This window comes from Stegodyphus dumicola, chromosome 4, assembly GCF_044657685.1.
Source record: "Stegodyphus dumicola isolate Sdum_Otavi_A_Nest chromosome 4, ASM4465768v1".
NCBI lineage: Eukaryota > Metazoa > Arthropoda > Arachnida > Araneae > Eresidae > Stegodyphus > Stegodyphus dumicola.
Genome location: NC_140771.1, coordinates 77,826,339 through 77,845,358, shown reverse-complemented (window position 1 = coordinate 77,845,358; position 19,020 = coordinate 77,826,339). Strand labels below are relative to the sequence as shown.

Sequence of the window (19,020 nt, the reverse complement as noted above, 5' to 3'; positions counted from 1 at the left end):
AGAACATTAATAAGTACATTCATTATACATTAATATGAAATATTTTAATGAGTACCACAGAATTAGATAAATATCAAAATAAAGGACAATGCTAGATTTTAAAATTCACAGATTGGGAAATCAGTTCCTAAAAACAGATTACTTATCTTGAAGGTTTAGTTAAATTAGATCTGGTTTTAAGAAAAATTGTATAAAATGGATATATGCAATCAACTACTGTTAAGATTAGAAGGAGAGTCTAATCTCGGCTAAGACTCAGGGAATATTAACTTCGTTAATAAAATTCTATTTTCTCTAAACCAAGGGTTGGAAACTAAGGCCTGGCACTTATTTTAAATCTAGTAACTGGCAGGATATTTTTTACAGGAATCAAATCATGCACTATTATGAAACAGACGAAAGCTCAGTTGAAAACGTTATGAATAATGATCATGAGAGACACTACTCTCATATTTTCTCATTTGTTTTTAAAAGCACTCCCAACAAGCCTCAGCTCATGGCTTTTTCTCTTCACAGATAAGTCCAGGTTCACATTGCAGAATGATTTAGATCATCAGCTGATCTAAAGAGAACAACACACCAGATACAACCAATCCCACATTGTAGAAATTGTGGTGGAATAATGGTTTGAGCTGGTATCTTTCTCGGTGGTCATACTGACCTGCATGTGTTTCATGGAAGAAACTCTGACCGGTGTGACATATCGAAATGAGATCCTTGGATCAATACGCCGCTGCTATTGATCCTGGATTTCTTCTGTTGGATGACAATGCGCAACCGCACTGAGCTCAGGCTGCTGAAGAATATTTTGAGGGTCACAGTATGGAGCAGATGGAATGGCCAGCTCAATGCCCCAGACCTGAATTCAATACAGCATCTTTGGGACCTTGGAAGAGAGGTTGCTGCTTTAAGTCTTCTCCACAGTTGCTAGATGAAGTTTGAACAAGGATTACTCCTTGTCTGATTGTTGCCTCCCATTTCACTGACTGACAACTTAATTGACAACATGGAACATCATTGCTGCCAATGAATCCATTTTTGTAATGTTACCACCCCATTTTTCATCAAAAAAACTGTGATGTGCTTCTCCCAAGACTGGATTTCTCAGCTAAAAGTGCAATTTTTTGTTGTAATTCATGTTTGTGTTGAACTTAAGAAGCATTCTATGTTGCCTTCATTAAAGAACTGTTTAGTGAACATGTCCTGTAAATTTCTTGTTTTTATGTTGCTTCATTCTCAAATTAGACACAAAATTGTGCTGTTCCTTAACTTTTGGAAGGCAGTGTATATCATACATATTTAAAAATTATATTCAAAATTAAGATCTCTATACTTACCACATATTCAACTGTGCTAGGATATTCGCGTGTGACGGGAAAACTTGCGAGGCCAGGAAAGGGGCCACTCATATTGACGAGGCACGACACCACCAACATTCTTTTCAAAATAATTAAATACATAAAACCACCAAACACGTGACAAGTAATTATCTTTTCCATGTACCTAAAATTTAAAAATTAGACAATTTTAATAAGTATTATGATAATTTTAATTAATTAGCTGCTAGCAAAAAATGCAGTAAATTTACACAAGATGAATACGTAAACATTTATTTTATAATCATTACAACACATTTTGAGTGAGTATTTATTTCTATGTTCAAGAGATCCTGTTCATTCACCTTTAAGAATAAAAAAGTAAATGCTTATAAATATTTTATAAACATTGAATAATTTTAAAATTGATTACAATACAAGCATACAAAAAAAAAAAAGTCATATAAGTAATCATACACAGCAAAGAAATGCACATATAAACAATATTTTATTTTCCACCTTTTCTCTTTTCTTAAATTTTTGTTCCAAAATTTTTTTCATTTTTAACTTATATTTTTATACCCTATTTTTTATTATGTAAAAAAAGCAATTCAGACTTTTAGATTAAATATAAAAATACAAAAACCCTTTTAATTCTGCCCTTTTTACCCATAAATTTTAATTCAATTTTCCACATACATTACATGAGCCATTCAGTTTCTATAACTTGCACTCACCCTTCTATTAGATTTTTCTATTTTGAAGGGAAAAAAAATTAAAAAATATAATAAGTGAAACTACTGAGAAATAAATGCTTTATACAGCGAAGTCAAAATTATTATATACATGTCTGCAGCTGGGTATGTAAGTTGCTACCATGTATGGGTACTCCATACTTTAACACAGCAGAATATGCTTGCACAGCACGTGATTCTGCACATGATTCTCTGAAGTCACAGCAAGTGATTCTTTGTTGAAAAGAAATAAAGAAGTTCCTTTCTTGAAAAAGCTCTTTACACTGGACATGAGAAGTGGATACTATACAATAATATTACAAGAAAAAGATCATGGAATAAGCAAAAAGAATGTCCTTTTGTAACATTGAGAGGAGGATGTACTTAAAAAAAAGTAATACTTTGTGTATGCTGGAATTACAAAGGAATTGTGTGTTTTGAATTATTGCCATCAAATCAGACGATAAATATGGAAAAATACAGTTCCTGAACATCAGTTTTAAAAGCTATTGCCTAGGTGCCCAGAAGTGACCAACCAATCGCCTAGGTATTGTCTTCCATCATGTTAATGCTTGGTCTCATTTTGGATGAATGTCAGATTTATTGACATTTTGTATCTCCCACTCCTTTTTATTCATCAGACCTTGCTCCTTTGCATTTTTTTTTCTCTTATCAGGTCACTTTAAAATACCTTAAATGGCCTGGAATTAATTTCTATGGAAACTGTCGATTAGCATCTTGATAACATCTTTACAAATAAACCTAACGACTTTTCTAAAACAAATAAATACAGAATTATTCCGGCTACTAGAGAGATGGCAAAAGGTAGTAGAATAAAACGCTGCTTATGCGATTCATCAAATTTTTTTTAATGTTTGTCTTCATTTGTAATCATTAACAAAAAGTGCATTCCAGATGATCCAATATGTAAATTCTTTAATAAGTAACAATAATAAAATATATGTAAATTAAAGATTTTTACATGAAACTATAAATAACTGTGACTTACTTTGAGAGCAGCATTATTAGCCATAGTGTGATAAATCCAAAATACTCGTGTTGTCACATAATAGCCTATGACAACATCAACAGTATAATGACCCCGAGATAAGAGCACCATAAACACTCCTGTACAGCTTGACAGCCATACTATCCAATGGAAAATTACAAATCTCCTTGGACTATCTGTGAAAACAAACAGCTAGAATTTTTTTTTCTTTTTTTTTTTTTTTACATTTATGCACATGAATAATATATACAGTGAATTAAAAATGTGTGTTCAAAGATACTTACATTCTCTAATTACTAAATAGGCCATAGTCAGTACCACTGTATGGCCACTGTAAATGTAATCTCCACAAAAAGTATGTTTGCCATTAATAGATAATCCAAACCCTGACATCATATAAAGGACTCTTTTTACAATAAGAAGTGGACTTGTTGAATTGGCCTGAAAATAACAAGATTTAATGTTCAAAGTATCTATAATATATCCACACATAAATTCTAAATGAATCCTTTAGGAAAGAAACAATATTTATTTATTCTAAAACAGATATTATAAAAAGAAAAAATATATACAATAATTTTAAAGAATCCAGCTAAGGTAATTTCACAGGTTGACCTAATACTTAATAATAATTGAAATAAATCTGTTCATTGCTTTTATATTACTTTTCTATTTATTTATAATAGAATAAATTTTACGAAAAATATTTTGCACTTTCCTGACCACCACCATGCCCTGTGGAAGATAAAAATATTTTTATTTGGCAACAAATTTCTTTTAAATTGCCAAACTTGCTGATTAAATTTGAAAGACAAATATATTGCATTTTGCTGAATGACAACACACTTCTTTTATATCACTCAGTTTCCTAATTAAATTTGAAATGTAAATATCTTATGCTCTGCAAAGTGGTAACACAAAGCTTTTAAATCGCCAAGCTTTTCATTAAAGTTTATAAAATTCTCACAAAATATGAAACAAACTCAAAATTAAAAATTCCGGCTTTCAGGTGCATATGTGCAAGTGGAGAAATATGCTTATTGAAAGCGCTGTTTTTTCACCACATGAAGACATATATACATACATACATACATACATAGAACAGGGTTGCCACTCAAAGAGGAGAATGAAATTCCCTGACTTTTCCAGGTGCGTTTTGAGAAAATTCCAGTCTATCAGCATAGTGCGCGTTGGCTGCGCTGAGAGGTAAATTAATTATGGTACCATTTGAAAACACAAAAATTTGCCAATTGCATATGACTTATTACATATATATTGTTGCGTGCGTACGGGTTCGTTATGAAATGAATGCACAAGTCCGATGAAAAATGAACAAAAATTTATTATCATCACAACAAAAATGCTTAAATTTTCTCAAATTATCATGCAGTATTACAATATCTCACAGTAGTTTTCTTTTAACTACTCAAATGTCCAATAGAACGTAATTCAAAACAGCTAAAGAACGCTAATCCGCGAATTCGCTACAATCAACAACAGTAGTTTTCTAAACAACAACAAACTAAGCAACTACTACAAACTGAGATGTTTTCCTCCTTTTATAAGATTTTAAAATCCCGCGCTAGAATTTTCCAGTACTTTCTCGAAATCAAAAAGAGATATTTATTTATTTAATGCACGCGCTCTTGTATTTTCAATTTTCCGGCTTAGCTTTCTTTTAATATTCGTCACGCGCTGCACTGCGCGAGAAATAAAACCATTTAATTTATAATTGGACTAACATTAGCTTTTTAAATACCAAATTCGTAACACTGCCCCCTTCCCAAGGACTGCACGTCCCGGGCAGTACAATCCCTGGACAGGAAGCAAAACTTACAACTGTGGCATAAATGCATTAATAAGCATTACATTACAATAATAAACAACATGAACAATAAATGCAATACATAAAACAAATCAAATGCTATCAAATACAAATCAAATACACATTTAAAAACAAAATGGACCATGGTCTTATACTATTTACAATTATTTACATTATGTACTATGGCCATAGTAATGAGCTAACCTGTCGTAATGAACGACTTTAGGTTTAGAGTTCGAAGACTTACGAATCCGAACCACGACGTCATTCAGCCTGTTTAGGACTGTGTACGGCCCATCCCAAGGTGACTGTAATTTCGGACAAAGTCCTTTCCGTCGAGTCAGATTCCACAACCACACCTTGTCTCCTTCGTGGAATTGATGTTCAGTAGCTCTTGTGTCGTATCGGGTCTTCATCTTCTCCGTCGCCAAGTTGACTCGCTCTCGTGCAAAATTGTGCATCACTTCAAACCGGGCCTGGAGATCTTGAATATATTCCTCGGACGATGAAGGAGCATCCGGAGGGCGGCCAAACAATAGATCACAAGGCAGACGAAGGTCAAGACCGAAGAGCATCTGTGATGGAGAATAGCCGGTAGTCTCGTGGACAGCACTGCGGTAAGCCAGTAAAAAGAGTGGTAATTTCTTGTCCCAGTCCTGTTGGTTTCTGGAAACCACTAATGAGAGGTTATTAAGGATGGTTCGTTTGAACCTCTCTACCATGCCGTCCGACTGGGGATGCAATGGCGTCGTTTGAGTTTTGTCAATGCCAAGTAGTTTGCATAGTTCTTTGATTACTGCCGAGGCAAAATTCCTTCCCTGATCGGAATGTAACTGAAGAGGCACTCCGAACCTGGAAATCCAGTGCTGTATCATTACCTCAGCTACTGTGACTGCCTCTTGATCAGGAATAGGATAAGCTTCAGGCCACTTGGTGAAGTAATCAATGACAACGAGTATGTATTTGTTGCCATCAGCAGTTCGTGGCAGAGGTCCCAGGATGTCAAAGGCGATACGTTCAAAAGGCGCACCTACGTTGTAACGTTGCAGTCTGCCTCGGCTGCGTTTCCTCGGTCCTTTCCGACCTGCACAGGCATCGCAAGATCGGCACCACTTTTGCACGTCATTCTTTGCATTATTCCAGTAAAAGCGCTCACGAACTCTCTGTAAGGTCTTCATAATTCCAAAGTGACCTCCTGTAGGGCTGTTATGTAGTTCTTTGAGGACATCAGGAATCCGGGATCTCGGAAGTATCAGTTGCCATCGGAACGTCTTCCCATCATCCGACTCGAATTTCCGGTATAAGACGCCGTTTCGAATGTGAAGTGAATCCCAGAGTGCCCAGTATTGTTTTGTTGTAGGACTACAGATAGAAATGTCCTGCCATGTAGGTTTTCTGTTTGATGACTCTATTAAATCAAGTATGGGTTTAATGTCGCGGTCTTCCAGCTGGTCTTTCCTGACTTCATCATCACTCCACGGGTCTCGAGCAGCCGATGTTGATGTTGTAATTTGTCTTGCGACCGGAGTCAGCAGTTCGTATTTCGCTTCCACCCTGGAACAATATCGGCAGTTTTCTTGGCAAGGTCTTCTAGACAGGGCGTCGGCGTTTCCGTGTGATGATCCCTTACGATGACGGATAGTGATGTCATATTCTTGGAGTCTCTGTATCCACCTGGCTATTTGACCCTCAGGATTTTTGAAATTTAAAAGCCACGCCAATGAGGCATGCATGGTCCGTGCGGAGGAGGAATTTTCTCCCGTATAGATAATGATGGAAATGTTCTACAGCTTTGACTATGGCGAGCAACTCTTTCCTTGTGACACAGTAATTCCTCTCCGGTTTAGACAGGCACTTGCTCCAGTAAGCTACTACACGTTCTTGGCCGTCTATTTCTTGGGACAAAACAGCACCGACACTTTCATTGCTCGCGTCGGTGTCGAGAATAAATGGTCTGTCGAGCTGAGGATACGTCAGGATTGGAGCAGATGTTAAAGCTTCCTTTAAGTTGTTAAATGCATCCTCGCATTCCTTTGTCCACAAGAATCTTTGCTTGCTCTCTGTCAGCTTGTGAAGTGGTCTTGCGATGGAAGAAAAGTTCTTCACGAATCTCCTATAGTAGGTGCAAAGCCCTAGGAAGCTTCTCAGCTGATGGACATTTTCGGGACGCGTCCAGGATTTAACCGCTGATACCTTTTCAGGATCCGTGCGCACACCTTCTGCAGAGATGACATGTCCCAGGTAAGTCACTTCCTTTCGAAACAATTTGCATTTAGCGGGAGTCAGCTTCAGATTGGCCTCTTTCAGTTTCTGAAGCACCTTTCTAAGATTTTCTAGATGCTCTTCAAAACTCTTTCCGACGATGATGATATCGTCCAGGTATATCAGACAGGCTTCGTAAGAAAGGCCTTTCAAAACAGTCTCCATAAGACATTCGAATGTTGCCGGCGCATTACACAGTCCAAACGGCATCACTTTGAACTGCCAAAGTCCTTGTCCCGTAGTAAATGCCGTCTTTTCTCGGTCATCAGGATGGATTTCTACCTGCCAATACCCACTCTTTAAATCAAGTGTTGAGAACCACTTGCTTCCAGAAAGAGTGTCTAGAATGTCATCAATTCTAGGAAGAGGGTAACTGTCTTTCTTCGTAACCTCATTCAACCGGTGATAGTCAACGCAAAATCTTGTTGAGCCGTCTTTCTTTCTGACGAGAACGATGGGAGATGCCCATGGACTCGCTGAAGGCTCGATGACATCGCCTTCTTCCATATCTTTTAACAGTGTTCGCACCTCTTCCTGTTTAGCAAACGGTAGACGTCTTGGATGTTGCTTGATCGGGGGATGATCGCCAGTATCCATTCTATGTTGTGTCAAACTAGTTTGACCCACGTCAGAAGACGAGCGGGAGAAAACAACTTGAAGATCTTTAATGACGCGATCGGCAGCATTTTTCTCTTTATTGTTTAATTGTGCATTCTGCAATAACTCCGATGTAATGCTCTCTGAGGACACGGATTCTGGGATGTTACTTTTTTTTTCAACGCTGGTTACTGGAGTACATGTTGCAACCACTTCACCTTTCTTAATAACTCTCGACTTTTCAGTTACATTGGCGACTCTCACCGGGATAACCGTTCTGGATAGGTCGACGAGTGTTGAGGCTACTAATACTCCTTTTGGGATATTACAGTTATTGGGATATTCTATGATGCCGTAGCGGAAATTTCTATTTTCGGCTATGGATCCAGGAAGTAAAATTTCTGTTCTTGCCGGTATTGTAATATAGTCTTGTGCTATGATTTTATGGACAGATTTAACTTCTTCATCATTAACGAGAAATAACGCTATGTCCTCAGATGTAGAATGCAATTCGTTATTTTTAAAATCCAAGGAAAAATTGTATTTCCTTAGAAAGTCCAATCCGAGTATGCAAGAATCAGTGATTTCTGCTACATATGCCGTGTGATGGTAAGCGGCACTTCCAAACGTGATGTTAACATTTACTTTTCCGTCGATGTCAATCTTCTCACCGGACACAGTCTGGAGGGTAACGCAGGGCGGCGTCCAGATAAGTTTGTTTCCTAGTTGTTGAGCCAAATCTTTTCGGATCATGGTGACGTTGGCTCCTGTATCTATAGTCATATTGCACGGAACTCCATTAATATGTCCTATTATGAAAATTCCATTACTGCCGCCTCTCACTGCAGAAATCTGAAGCGCTTTAAACGGGGGCTTTTCAGTATCTGGCAACCTCCGCCCCGCGAGATGGCCACTAATTAGTTTCCCTGCTGCTTGTTAGAAGCGGTCTTAACATCAGTACCCTGGGGTGTTTTGCAGTTTCGTCGTATGTGTCCTTCAGCACCGCAGTTCCAGCACTTAACGGTCGGTTTCTTCTCACCAATATTCCGTCTCAAGGTGTTCAGTTGTCTAGTTAAATCGTCAAGTCGAGCGGTGACTTGATCCCCTGGCTCCTGGACTTGAGCAGCTCTGACTGGGTGGCGGTCTCGACGAGTGGCTTGCTGGGCTGCCTCAAATTTCATGGCGTACACTAGAGCACTTTTTAAATCTTTTACATCCGCCATTCGTAGAGCTTTCTGTATTTCAGTATCTCGGATGCCGTCGATAAAGTATTGCAAGGACAGGATTTCCCTTGTTTCTGTCGGGCATTCCGAAAAGGCGAGATGGGACAGCCTTTCAACATCCGCGGCGAGCTCCTGAAGTGTTTCGGTAGGCTTCTGTTGACGAGATTTTAATTGGAGCCTGCTGTAGTCTTTTAAACACTTCTCCCCAAAGCGCAACTCCAAGGCGCCGGACAGAGCTTCGAAATCTAACCTTTTGTTTTCGGGAAGAGTCTGAAGGATATCCGCTGCGTCGGCTCTTAGAGAAGCGGCGAGATGACAGGCCTTAGCTTGGGAATCCCATCCATTCGCATCCGCCACGATAGAAAATTGTGTCTTATACACCTGCCAGGAGGTCTTCCCATCATATGTGGATAGCTTCAGAGGTGGACGAGCAGGCATTGGTAAGAATTTAAAATTATCACTCCTGCTCCCTGCCGACGCTACGAATTTCTTTAAAGTATCCATTTCTTTGGCAACTGCAGAAACTCTCTCATCAATTTGTTCTTTTACAGAAGAAACTCTTTCTTCTATTTCTTCTTTCACCGAAGAAACTCTTCAATATGTCCAACTTTATTTTCAACTGCGTCAATTCTGCCTTCCATAGCTTCAAATTTATTTTCTATTATGCAAGTAATTTCTCTTTTCATTTCTTCTTGACCAGCTTGAACGGCTTTCATTTCGTCCTTAACGGATTCCTGGCCCAATTTCATTTCTTCCTTAACGGATTCCTGGCCCAATTTCATTTCTTCCTTAAATGATGCTTGGCCAGCTTCCATCTTTTCTTGGAATGCAGCAAAAGCACTAATGAGCTGTCTCAATTGTTCTTCCATCGCTCTTGTTATTGGCATTCACCCCACTCCTGACACCAAAAATTGTTGCGTGCGTACGGGTTCGTTATGAAATGAATGCACAAGTCCGATGAAAAATGAACAAAAATTTATTATTATCACAACAAAAATGCTTAAATTTTCTCAAATTATCATGCAGTATTACAATATCTCACAGTAGTTTTCTTTTAACTACTCAAATGTCCAATAGAACATAATTCAAAACAGCTAAAGAACGCTAATCCGCGAATTCACTACAATCAACAACAGTAGTTTTCTAAACAACAACAAACTAAGCAACTACTACAAACTGAGATGTTTTCCTCCTTTTATAAGATTTTAAAATCACGCGCTAGAATTTTCCAGTACTTTCTCGAAATCAAAAAGAGATATTTATTTATTTAATGCACGCGCTCTTGTATTTTCAATTTTCCGGCTTAGCTTTCTTTTAATATTCGTCACGCGCTGCACTGCGCGAGAAATAAAACCATTTAATTTATAATTGGACTAACATTAGCTTTTTAAATACCAAATTCGTAACAATATATAATCCTGAAAGCTATCATAGCTATAATAGGAGTTGTTTTCTCCACTGAAGATTGAGATTAAAATCTGCCCAATCTGGATTAAAAAATGAGTTTTTTTGCAGACATTTTGCAGCTAAACAAAAGAAAGAAATCTATTTAATATTTAAAAAAAAATTCAGGTACTTTATATTTATTTAGGAGCATATATAAGCAAAAATATATGCACTGAATTTCGTGATAGTATGTCATCATACTGCTAGATTTAGTTTCAGAATTATGCTAGAGAAATTTGCTTGAAATTTGAAAGTATTATTAACTAATAATAAATAAATTTAGAGGAAAGAAGAACAGTAAATGATATAAATAACATTAAAATGAATTACTTAAAGATTGAAATACAATAATCAATGACATTTTGGCGAGTATAGTCATATTAAACGTTAGCCTAGATGGCGATAACTATTTTTTTTTATTATTATTATTTTACTGCAAAATGAAAAAGAAAAAAAAAATTTTTTTTTTTGCAGTGAAATCCCAGTTGTCGCTGTGGCCTTGGTACAATTTTGAAAACTGCCGCCAACACCAAAATGACTGGTTAACTGCCCAACACCTTCTTAAACAGACTAAATAACCGTTCACAAGAGCAGATTCTACCGGTAGCGAAAACCAGTTCTTCCAACGTATACCATTCACATGATGAACAAGCATTAACTGCCTTGCCAAATTGGAGGTGGAACTTGGTTTAATGTTCCTACCTCTCCTGGAGCAAGGCAAATGGAAAGATTTCCTATACTGCACAGTGCGATTGCGCCATTCACTAATTTTAACAAACAACCTGGCTGACATGCAACTGACTGCTCGCTGGACTGTCAGCGAAATAATCGCATTGATAGATATCTGGGAATGTGATATCATCCAAAAAAATTAGATGGAATCGTAAGAAATACAGAAATTTGTAAACTAGTATAGACAAGGTTATCTGATGCTGGATATTCCAGAAATACTGTTCAAACTAAAGCTAAAAACACGCATATCATCTTCAACGAGACAAGGAGACTCGGTACCTTTTGAACGATTTTTCTTAATTTAAGAACTTTCATCTACTTTTTTTTTTTAATATTATTAAACAGTTTTGTAAGACAAGATAATTTTAAGCTGAAAGAAAATTTGCCCTGAAGGACTATTTATTTCGTTGAAAACTAAAAGGTGAATCACTTTTTAAATTGTTGCTACCAAATATTATCGCCCTGTATCATATTTAAAATAATTAAATAATGAAGAATCTGCACAAACGTATGTATATTTCTCGCATTGTGATAAAACAACGGTACCTAAATCCATCAAACTTTGAATAACGTAATCCTCCGCTGAATATGAGCATCTGGAAGCCCAAACTTGGAATTTGTTTTATTAACTATTTCATATATTGTAAAACTTTCAGGAATATTTTTTTTATTAACAAACTCAATGATTTCAAAGCAAGCAATGGCAAAATTTCATGGAAAAAAAAAGAAACTTCTTTATCTCCTGCATGCCAGACTTTGTATGGGAAATTCTAAAGATATGCTCATTTTAAAATTATTTTGCAAATCTGCTGTTGAACTTAACTTTATGCTTTGATTACGTAGAACATGATATTTAATAAAGGTAACACACAAAACGTTAAAAAAACACCCCTTTGGACGCAATTAAAATCTGAAAACCTTTCAAATTTTGTTAATACTTTTTTTTGGTGGTAATTTTTTTTATTTAAATTTTTTGAACAAAGGTTTAACAATTAAAATGTCATTCTTCTCCCCCATTTTTCAATGTTTTTTCCCAGATTTTCTTATTGTATTTATTAGAGAGTTTTTAATTACTTTAATGATCGATTTTGCAAATAATGAATTAGTTTCTAAGAAAAATAAAAACATATTTTTATGTAAAAACTTTGAAACAAATATCTCATTTAGATTTTAACTTCAAATAAATTTTCTTTTCAGTATTTTGCAAAACCCATCCTTGTTTCTGTAAAGTATATAATTTTAAATAAGCGGTAAAAATATTAAGTAATTTAAGCCATATGTATATAAGTTTTAGGAGATTAAATAAAAGGATTTATCCGAAAAATTCAAACTGAGAAAAAGCACTTCAAAAATATAAAAGACCTAAATCTTCATTAAATCATTTCAAATTTCTTAAAAATGTTATTACTGAATTTCAATACACACACACACACATATATATATAATAAAACCTAGTGCTATTCAATTGGTTAATATAAACATAAATTACAAGCTTGTAACCAATCCTTTAACATAAACTGTTGGACTAACTGTGACAACAAGGCTGCCCTCTGGTGAGCAGCCAGAGAAGTACTTCGGTAAAAGCCAAGGCCCCCACTTGATAGGTTGTACCAGACTGTTGCTCTGTAATTTTTTCTTAAAGTTAAATGTAATGTCCGTGTGTAACTTAAACCTGTTAATAAATATTTGTTACACTATACCGGACTCTTCTATGACCCTATCTAAAACGACCCCTTTATAAGCTTTTATTTAAAATCTTCGTAAAACAGTTTCAAAACAAGTTTAATGCATGAATAATTTATAACATATTTTCTAAAACAATCAATATTAAAGCATTTATAATTAAAGCAGATAATATTAATTTGTCGTTTTATGCATTTTTTCAAAAAGCAAAGATTGAAATTTTAACAGCCGGAAAACATTTATTTAAAACCGTTCAGCAATATACGCAATTTCTTTTCTTCTTTTAACCTTTGGTCTCGTATATAAATTGCATTTTAAATTAATTTAAGCGTATTTTAGTTAATTAAAGAGTTAAACTGCGATGGCTTTCGATAGCAATAGTAAACAATGCCAAAAAGATGTGAGCATTTGTTAGAAATTCGCGTTTGTGACATCATTCGTTGCTCACAGTGGCTTAAAGGTTGAGGGTTCGAAGACGATGTGCATCTGAATCGGTCCTGTAGGCGAAACTGCTTCATATCCCCATTTCTCCCAAATATAAACGGTGGCTGCACAAAAGAGGCTGGTGAAAGAGCATGTGAACGGGGCTTAAGAGACAGAGAGAGGTAACTGTTGTTACTGCTCATCATAATATCGTAAAATCCCGTGTGTACCATACATGGAGGTTAGAATAAAAAAAAAACTTCTCTGCAACAGGAATGGTTCCGTCCCAACATAGAGAGAAACAGCTGCGTATGCATGAAATATCTGTCGCTGAAGCTCACGAAGTTCGAAGGTCAAATTTATCAAGAGTACGTAAAACAAATATCGTTTTAAATTTCTTTAAACTTTAAAGGAAAAGAAAATATTTTTTCACATGAGTAAATTAATAAATTAGTTATTTGGAGCAAGAAAAGTATGAAAATCCAAGCATAAATTATTGCGAAAGTTAAAGTTTTTTCTTAACACATGCTCCAACACATGCTCCACAATTTCTTGTACACATTGTGGAAGGGGAAATTCTCACTGTCAGGTTACGTCGCCAAATCCCTCGGGAAGTTTTTCCCTCCAATTCCTAGAGGCACCATAGTAAACTGATTTACATTATGTCTATGGAACCCTTCTTTCTTTACACAGACGTTCTTACATTAGAACAGAGTACATGGGGGCTATTCTAGCCTCCATTGTACCGTATATTAGGATTAAACCGATTTTGTTGTATACAAGAATGGGAAGGTATTTTCTTTAGTTCAACATGCACTGCACATGCGAGTCTTAGGATTCTCAAGGTTACTGGAAACCAAATTTGCTTTGTCTTTCTAAAAGACAATCTGATTGGAGCTGCGAAAATTGGCTCTATGCCAGCTGCCCAAATGACGCTCATCCGATACATAATTCACCAACAAAGCGATCGCTTCCAACATTGGCACAAAACTCGCATTTTTGGGGATTGCCGTATGACATTCCCCGACTTTTTGAGATTTTGACTAAAATATTTAAATTCCCCGACTTTTTTGGTCAATTTTCAAATTCCCTGACTTTTCCCAGTTTTCCAGGTAGCGTCTCAACCCTGAGAGAAGCTTCATTATTTAATAACAGAGATTGGCCACTTAGACATTCCTTTCAGTCTGTGACAATTTCCTAAACTGACAGCTTTGAAAATTAATTATTTGCTTCATAATATATTTTCACTATCATCATTCTTAAAGCTATCATAATGTTTTAACATTCTATAAAAATCTTTCTCAATTCTTCTAACAAATTCAATAATGTAATACCAGATTCCCTATACAATATATTTCATTAACAGAACACAAATAAGAACCATCCTAAAAATTTATCTTCCATTCAGTTTAGAGAGATTTCGATGTTTAAAACCCATATCTATCGATATATCAGAATACATATTTTATATATACATACATAAAATTCCCCTTCCTGCATTCAGTAATATTTATCTTTTATTTTATACTACATTGAAGAAATTAAGTACAGTCAAAAGTCTTTAATCCACACGTCCATAATCCGGAATGATCTATAATCCAGACTTCAAAGCTACAAACTTTCTGTGCGATCTATAATCCAGACTTCAAAGCTACAAACTTTCTCCGCATGTGTAAACACAACGCATGCACATATGCGTTTACGCATGCGTGTTTAATGTATAACGAATGGTATAAGCCAAGCTAAAATTATCTAATTATTTATTTCATTTAATGTTGCAGATTGTGTTGTTCCTTAATTTTCGAATTGGATCTGGCTCATTATTTTTTGCACACGGTTAGAGCAACTTTATAAAAGTAAGCTTGAACTTTCGATTATGTCAAAAAGAATTTCCGATTTTGGAGCTGCCAAAGGATCTACAAAGCGAAAGCATGTTTCGATATCCATCAAACAAAAAGTGGAATTGCTGCAAAAAATGGATAAAGGCATATCCTTTGTTTCTCTAACCATTCCAAAATCCGGGGCAATGAACTGGAAGTTGATCTGTCAGCAATAAAAACATCTGTCAGGACAGATGTTTTTATTTTATTTGGCTTATAATTCCTTATTAAATGTAGTATTTCATCTCCGTGTACTCCGGCTTTGATACAATTTAAATCAAATTCCTCCTCAGTATAAACATCACGAATACACATCAAATAGTTTTCTGGTTGCAATTTTCTAATTTCGACTATGCGTAATGTATGCTTTATGCATGCGCGCCTTCAAAGAAATGTTTAATAAAGTAAACAAATAAATATTAAGTTTTTTTTTGTAAATTTTATACCCTTTAGATCATAATTGCTCTTTATTTCATAAATTATGATTTTATATTTTTAATTTTATAATTTCTGCATGCCATCTTACCAGATTTAAATTGATGACCTATAATCCGGAAAAACCGATAATCCGGAATGGCTGAAGTCCTGACGAGTCCAAATTAAAGACTTTTGACTGTATAATTTATATTTGAGGATATGTCACCTTAGACTACTGATGGTGTTGTGAAAGTTTTAATTTCATATATTACAAGAAGAATGCTTTGTTTATTAATATTTTTTAAATAATAACATTTGTACATATAATAAATACAAATAACTTTATTAACAGATAATAAGTAGTTTTATCATTGAATTAAGAGATAATAAATGCATAAAAAAGATATACACATAACTATTTTACTAAATATTTTTTATTCTTGGGAGAGGTACAATTAGGGATATAAAAATTGTTATGCCTAAGGCAAGGACAGATAGTGAAAATATATTATGAAGCAAATAATTAATTTTCAAAAATGTCAGTTTAGGAAATTGTCACAGACTGAAAGAAATATCTAAATGGCCAAAGGCATAACCATCTTTTAGGGCCCTCTAACACTCACTTTGTTTTCATAAGTAAGAAACATGATAATGCGAGTCTATAGGGTGATTTGGAAGCTCTACAAAATCCTACGTCTGGGACATGTAGGCCTAGATAGTAATTCAGTTTGGGAATGACATATTTGCTTAGATATGAATTAAAAGTATTAAAAATTGTTAAAATATTAAACATCAAACTGCAGATACTTCTGTTGCAAATTAGCATTTATACATTAAATGTCTCTCATGCCTCTACATGCAGATCATACATTTTTTACTATTTCAACCATCATTAATCTCAATGACTCTTCTTTGATTTTACAACCAGAATGCCAGTACTAGATATATAAATATTTCTACATTCATACAGTATCATTTTACAAAAGCCTGAAACTAAATTAAATAGCCCACACTCATAAAATGTGATTTCACAGATTCACTGCCATGAATATAAATTCACTCTACTAGCTGAATGAAATTATACTAGTCCATTACCTTTGTAATGAATGAGTGATTATATGAATTGAGTGAATAGTCAATTACCTTTGTAACTCAAATTCCTTTGATTCTAAATAAATAAATAAATATTTTAATTATCTGATAATACAAATGATTGGTAACTTACTTTTGGAGAGCAATAATATGTTGTGCTGGCAACAGGGACTTGAGTAACAAACATTGTAATACTGCGCATAAAGTATAGAAGGCCAATTATTACAAAACACCTTCTCAAAATGATAAACCTGAAACAAAATGCACACTTTTAAAATATTTTCTCCGCATCCTATAATTTATTAAACTTAGCATTAAGTAATATGACATGTGCTGCATAGAAAAACTGACCAAAAAAATATAACAGGATTAAATCTTTGCCTGCGAGTTTCGTGAAAAAATTGTGTAAAATATTTGTGAGAATAAGGAAGCTGAAAGAAAATGCAAATTAATTATTAATACACAATTTTTCACAGAGTTTGCCTCAGATATAAATCATTAGATACTTCAAAATGAGATTAAAACATAATTTTACTTTATAGCAACATGTTAGCTATCAAACAACGATACACTTACATGTTACTATTTTTCTTAATTTTTAATGAAAAACTGAAAATCATGGAAGGCAGTCTTTGCCTAATAAACACATCAAAATACTAAATATAACAAAACCAAAGTACAGAAATAAAAATTAAGCAGTTGTTTTATTTATTACAAAATGAATTCAGTAATATGAAATCTAGCTTAAATTTAAGATAAGATAATGTTCATAAAAAGATATAATAATAATAATAGAAGCTAAACATAACATTAATCTTGAAATTTATCACATTACTTTTTACCAAGCACAGTTTTTATAGCAGTATTTCCTAATCAACCAGGTTGGACTATAAAACTACATAATTAGTGACGATAATGAATTACCATTTACGACTCGAATACTAGATACAGTAGAACGGCATAGTTATTATATAATACCCAACACAGTTGAATCTTGGATCATAGAAGCTCACAACATGAACAAATTATCTGCATAAAAAATATGGATGACAGATTTGGAGGTAACCCCCCCCCCCGACACAAAAATTAACATTCGGAAACTTCTAAAAACATTTTAATATCTCTCATAGCCTAACTCTCATTCACAAAGCTAAGCAGCAAGTGACATAAAGGATCACGAATTCGGCCCGTAGGAAATTATGGACATTTCATATTTTGAAGGCTTTGACACTGGAATTTTTTTTTAAATTGGCAATGATATTATATACCTCTAAGCAAAATCCTTAGCTTTGACGATTTAGAAAAGTTACTAGAGTAGCATAAAAAAGAGCTAAGAATTAAAAAACTTCAGAAGCTATAACAAAATGCGATTGGAGCAAGATATGCCTTCACAGGAAGAGGAAGAAAAAGACAGCAAACTTAGACCTTTGATCAATGAAATTTGTGCAAAATGGAGCAAGGAGCAGTTTCTTGTAATGATATCACTCTGATAAAATAACAGCAAGCTAACAAATACAACTGCTGAAAAAACATTTTAAAATGCACCAGAAACAAATCCCACTAGACAGACTTTTGATTAAAACAGAAGCTTAGCAACTCTCAAACAGGGTCGACTGAATTTTGCCAACTTCAGTTAGAAATCAAGCATAAAAGGACAGTAGATTGGAATAACTACTTGAGGGAGGTATGCACAAATAGCTTGAGGTCTTGTAAAAGAAATAAAATCGGCAGAGCCAACACAACTGTAGAAAGAGACAAAAGTATTTTCACAAAGAGAAGAAACAACATTGGATATGTTCTTCCAGAACAATGGGTATTTGGAGGTTTATACTGGGAAAGCAAAGAATGTTTTCTGGTTGCCGTTCCCGGTCCCTATGCTACAACATTGATGACTGCCATTCAGGGAAATATAGCGGATAGCAGCATAATATTTTCAGACTGCTGGAAAGAAGATAAGAAAGACGAATTAAGAAATTATGAACATTTCACTGTGAATCACTTATAATTTTGTGGACCCCGAAAATAGGTGCTATACACAAACTATGGGATGATTGTGGGGAAGTGCTAAATGGAGAAATAAACTTCAGCGTTGGCACTGTTCACCACCATTTAGTCACATTTGATAGAATTTATGTAGTGCCGGTTATATTCAAAAACTGAAATTTTTTCTATAATATTTGTAATTTTACGTCATCTGTTTAGATCGAATATTCTTTTATTATTTTTCATTTACGTATAGAATATTCTTATGCCACCTATTTAGATAAAATTAAATTTTGTTTTATATTTTCTTATTTATGTGTAGAATACTCTAGATTAAAAAGTTAAAGGCAAAAATTTCCTTTCTTTTGAACTCTATTATTATTTCATAATTTTATACT

General features: G+C 34.7%; 1 protein-coding gene across 2 annotated transcripts in view; it reads right to left on the bottom strand.

Annotated features, from left to right (window-relative positions):
- The window catches only part of LOC118194039 (phosphatidylcholine:ceramide cholinephosphotransferase 1-like), a 140,708-nt gene that overhangs the window by 4,093 nt on the left and 117,595 nt on the right, over positions 1-19,020 (bottom strand). For both annotated transcript variants that reach the window (XM_035365222.2, XM_035365223.2), the window contains exons 3-6: positions 16,773-16,890; positions 3,344-3,500; positions 3,060-3,235; positions 1,338-1,503 (exon numbers count right to left, since the gene is read on the bottom strand). In XM_035365222.2, the coding sequence (XP_035221113.1) occupies positions 1,354-1,503; positions 3,060-3,235; positions 3,344-3,500; positions 16,773-16,890 (601 nt within the window). In that variant the 3' untranslated portion in view covers positions 1,338-1,353. The remainder of the gene's footprint in view (positions 1-1,337; positions 1,504-3,059; positions 3,236-3,343; positions 3,501-16,772; positions 16,891-19,020) is intronic.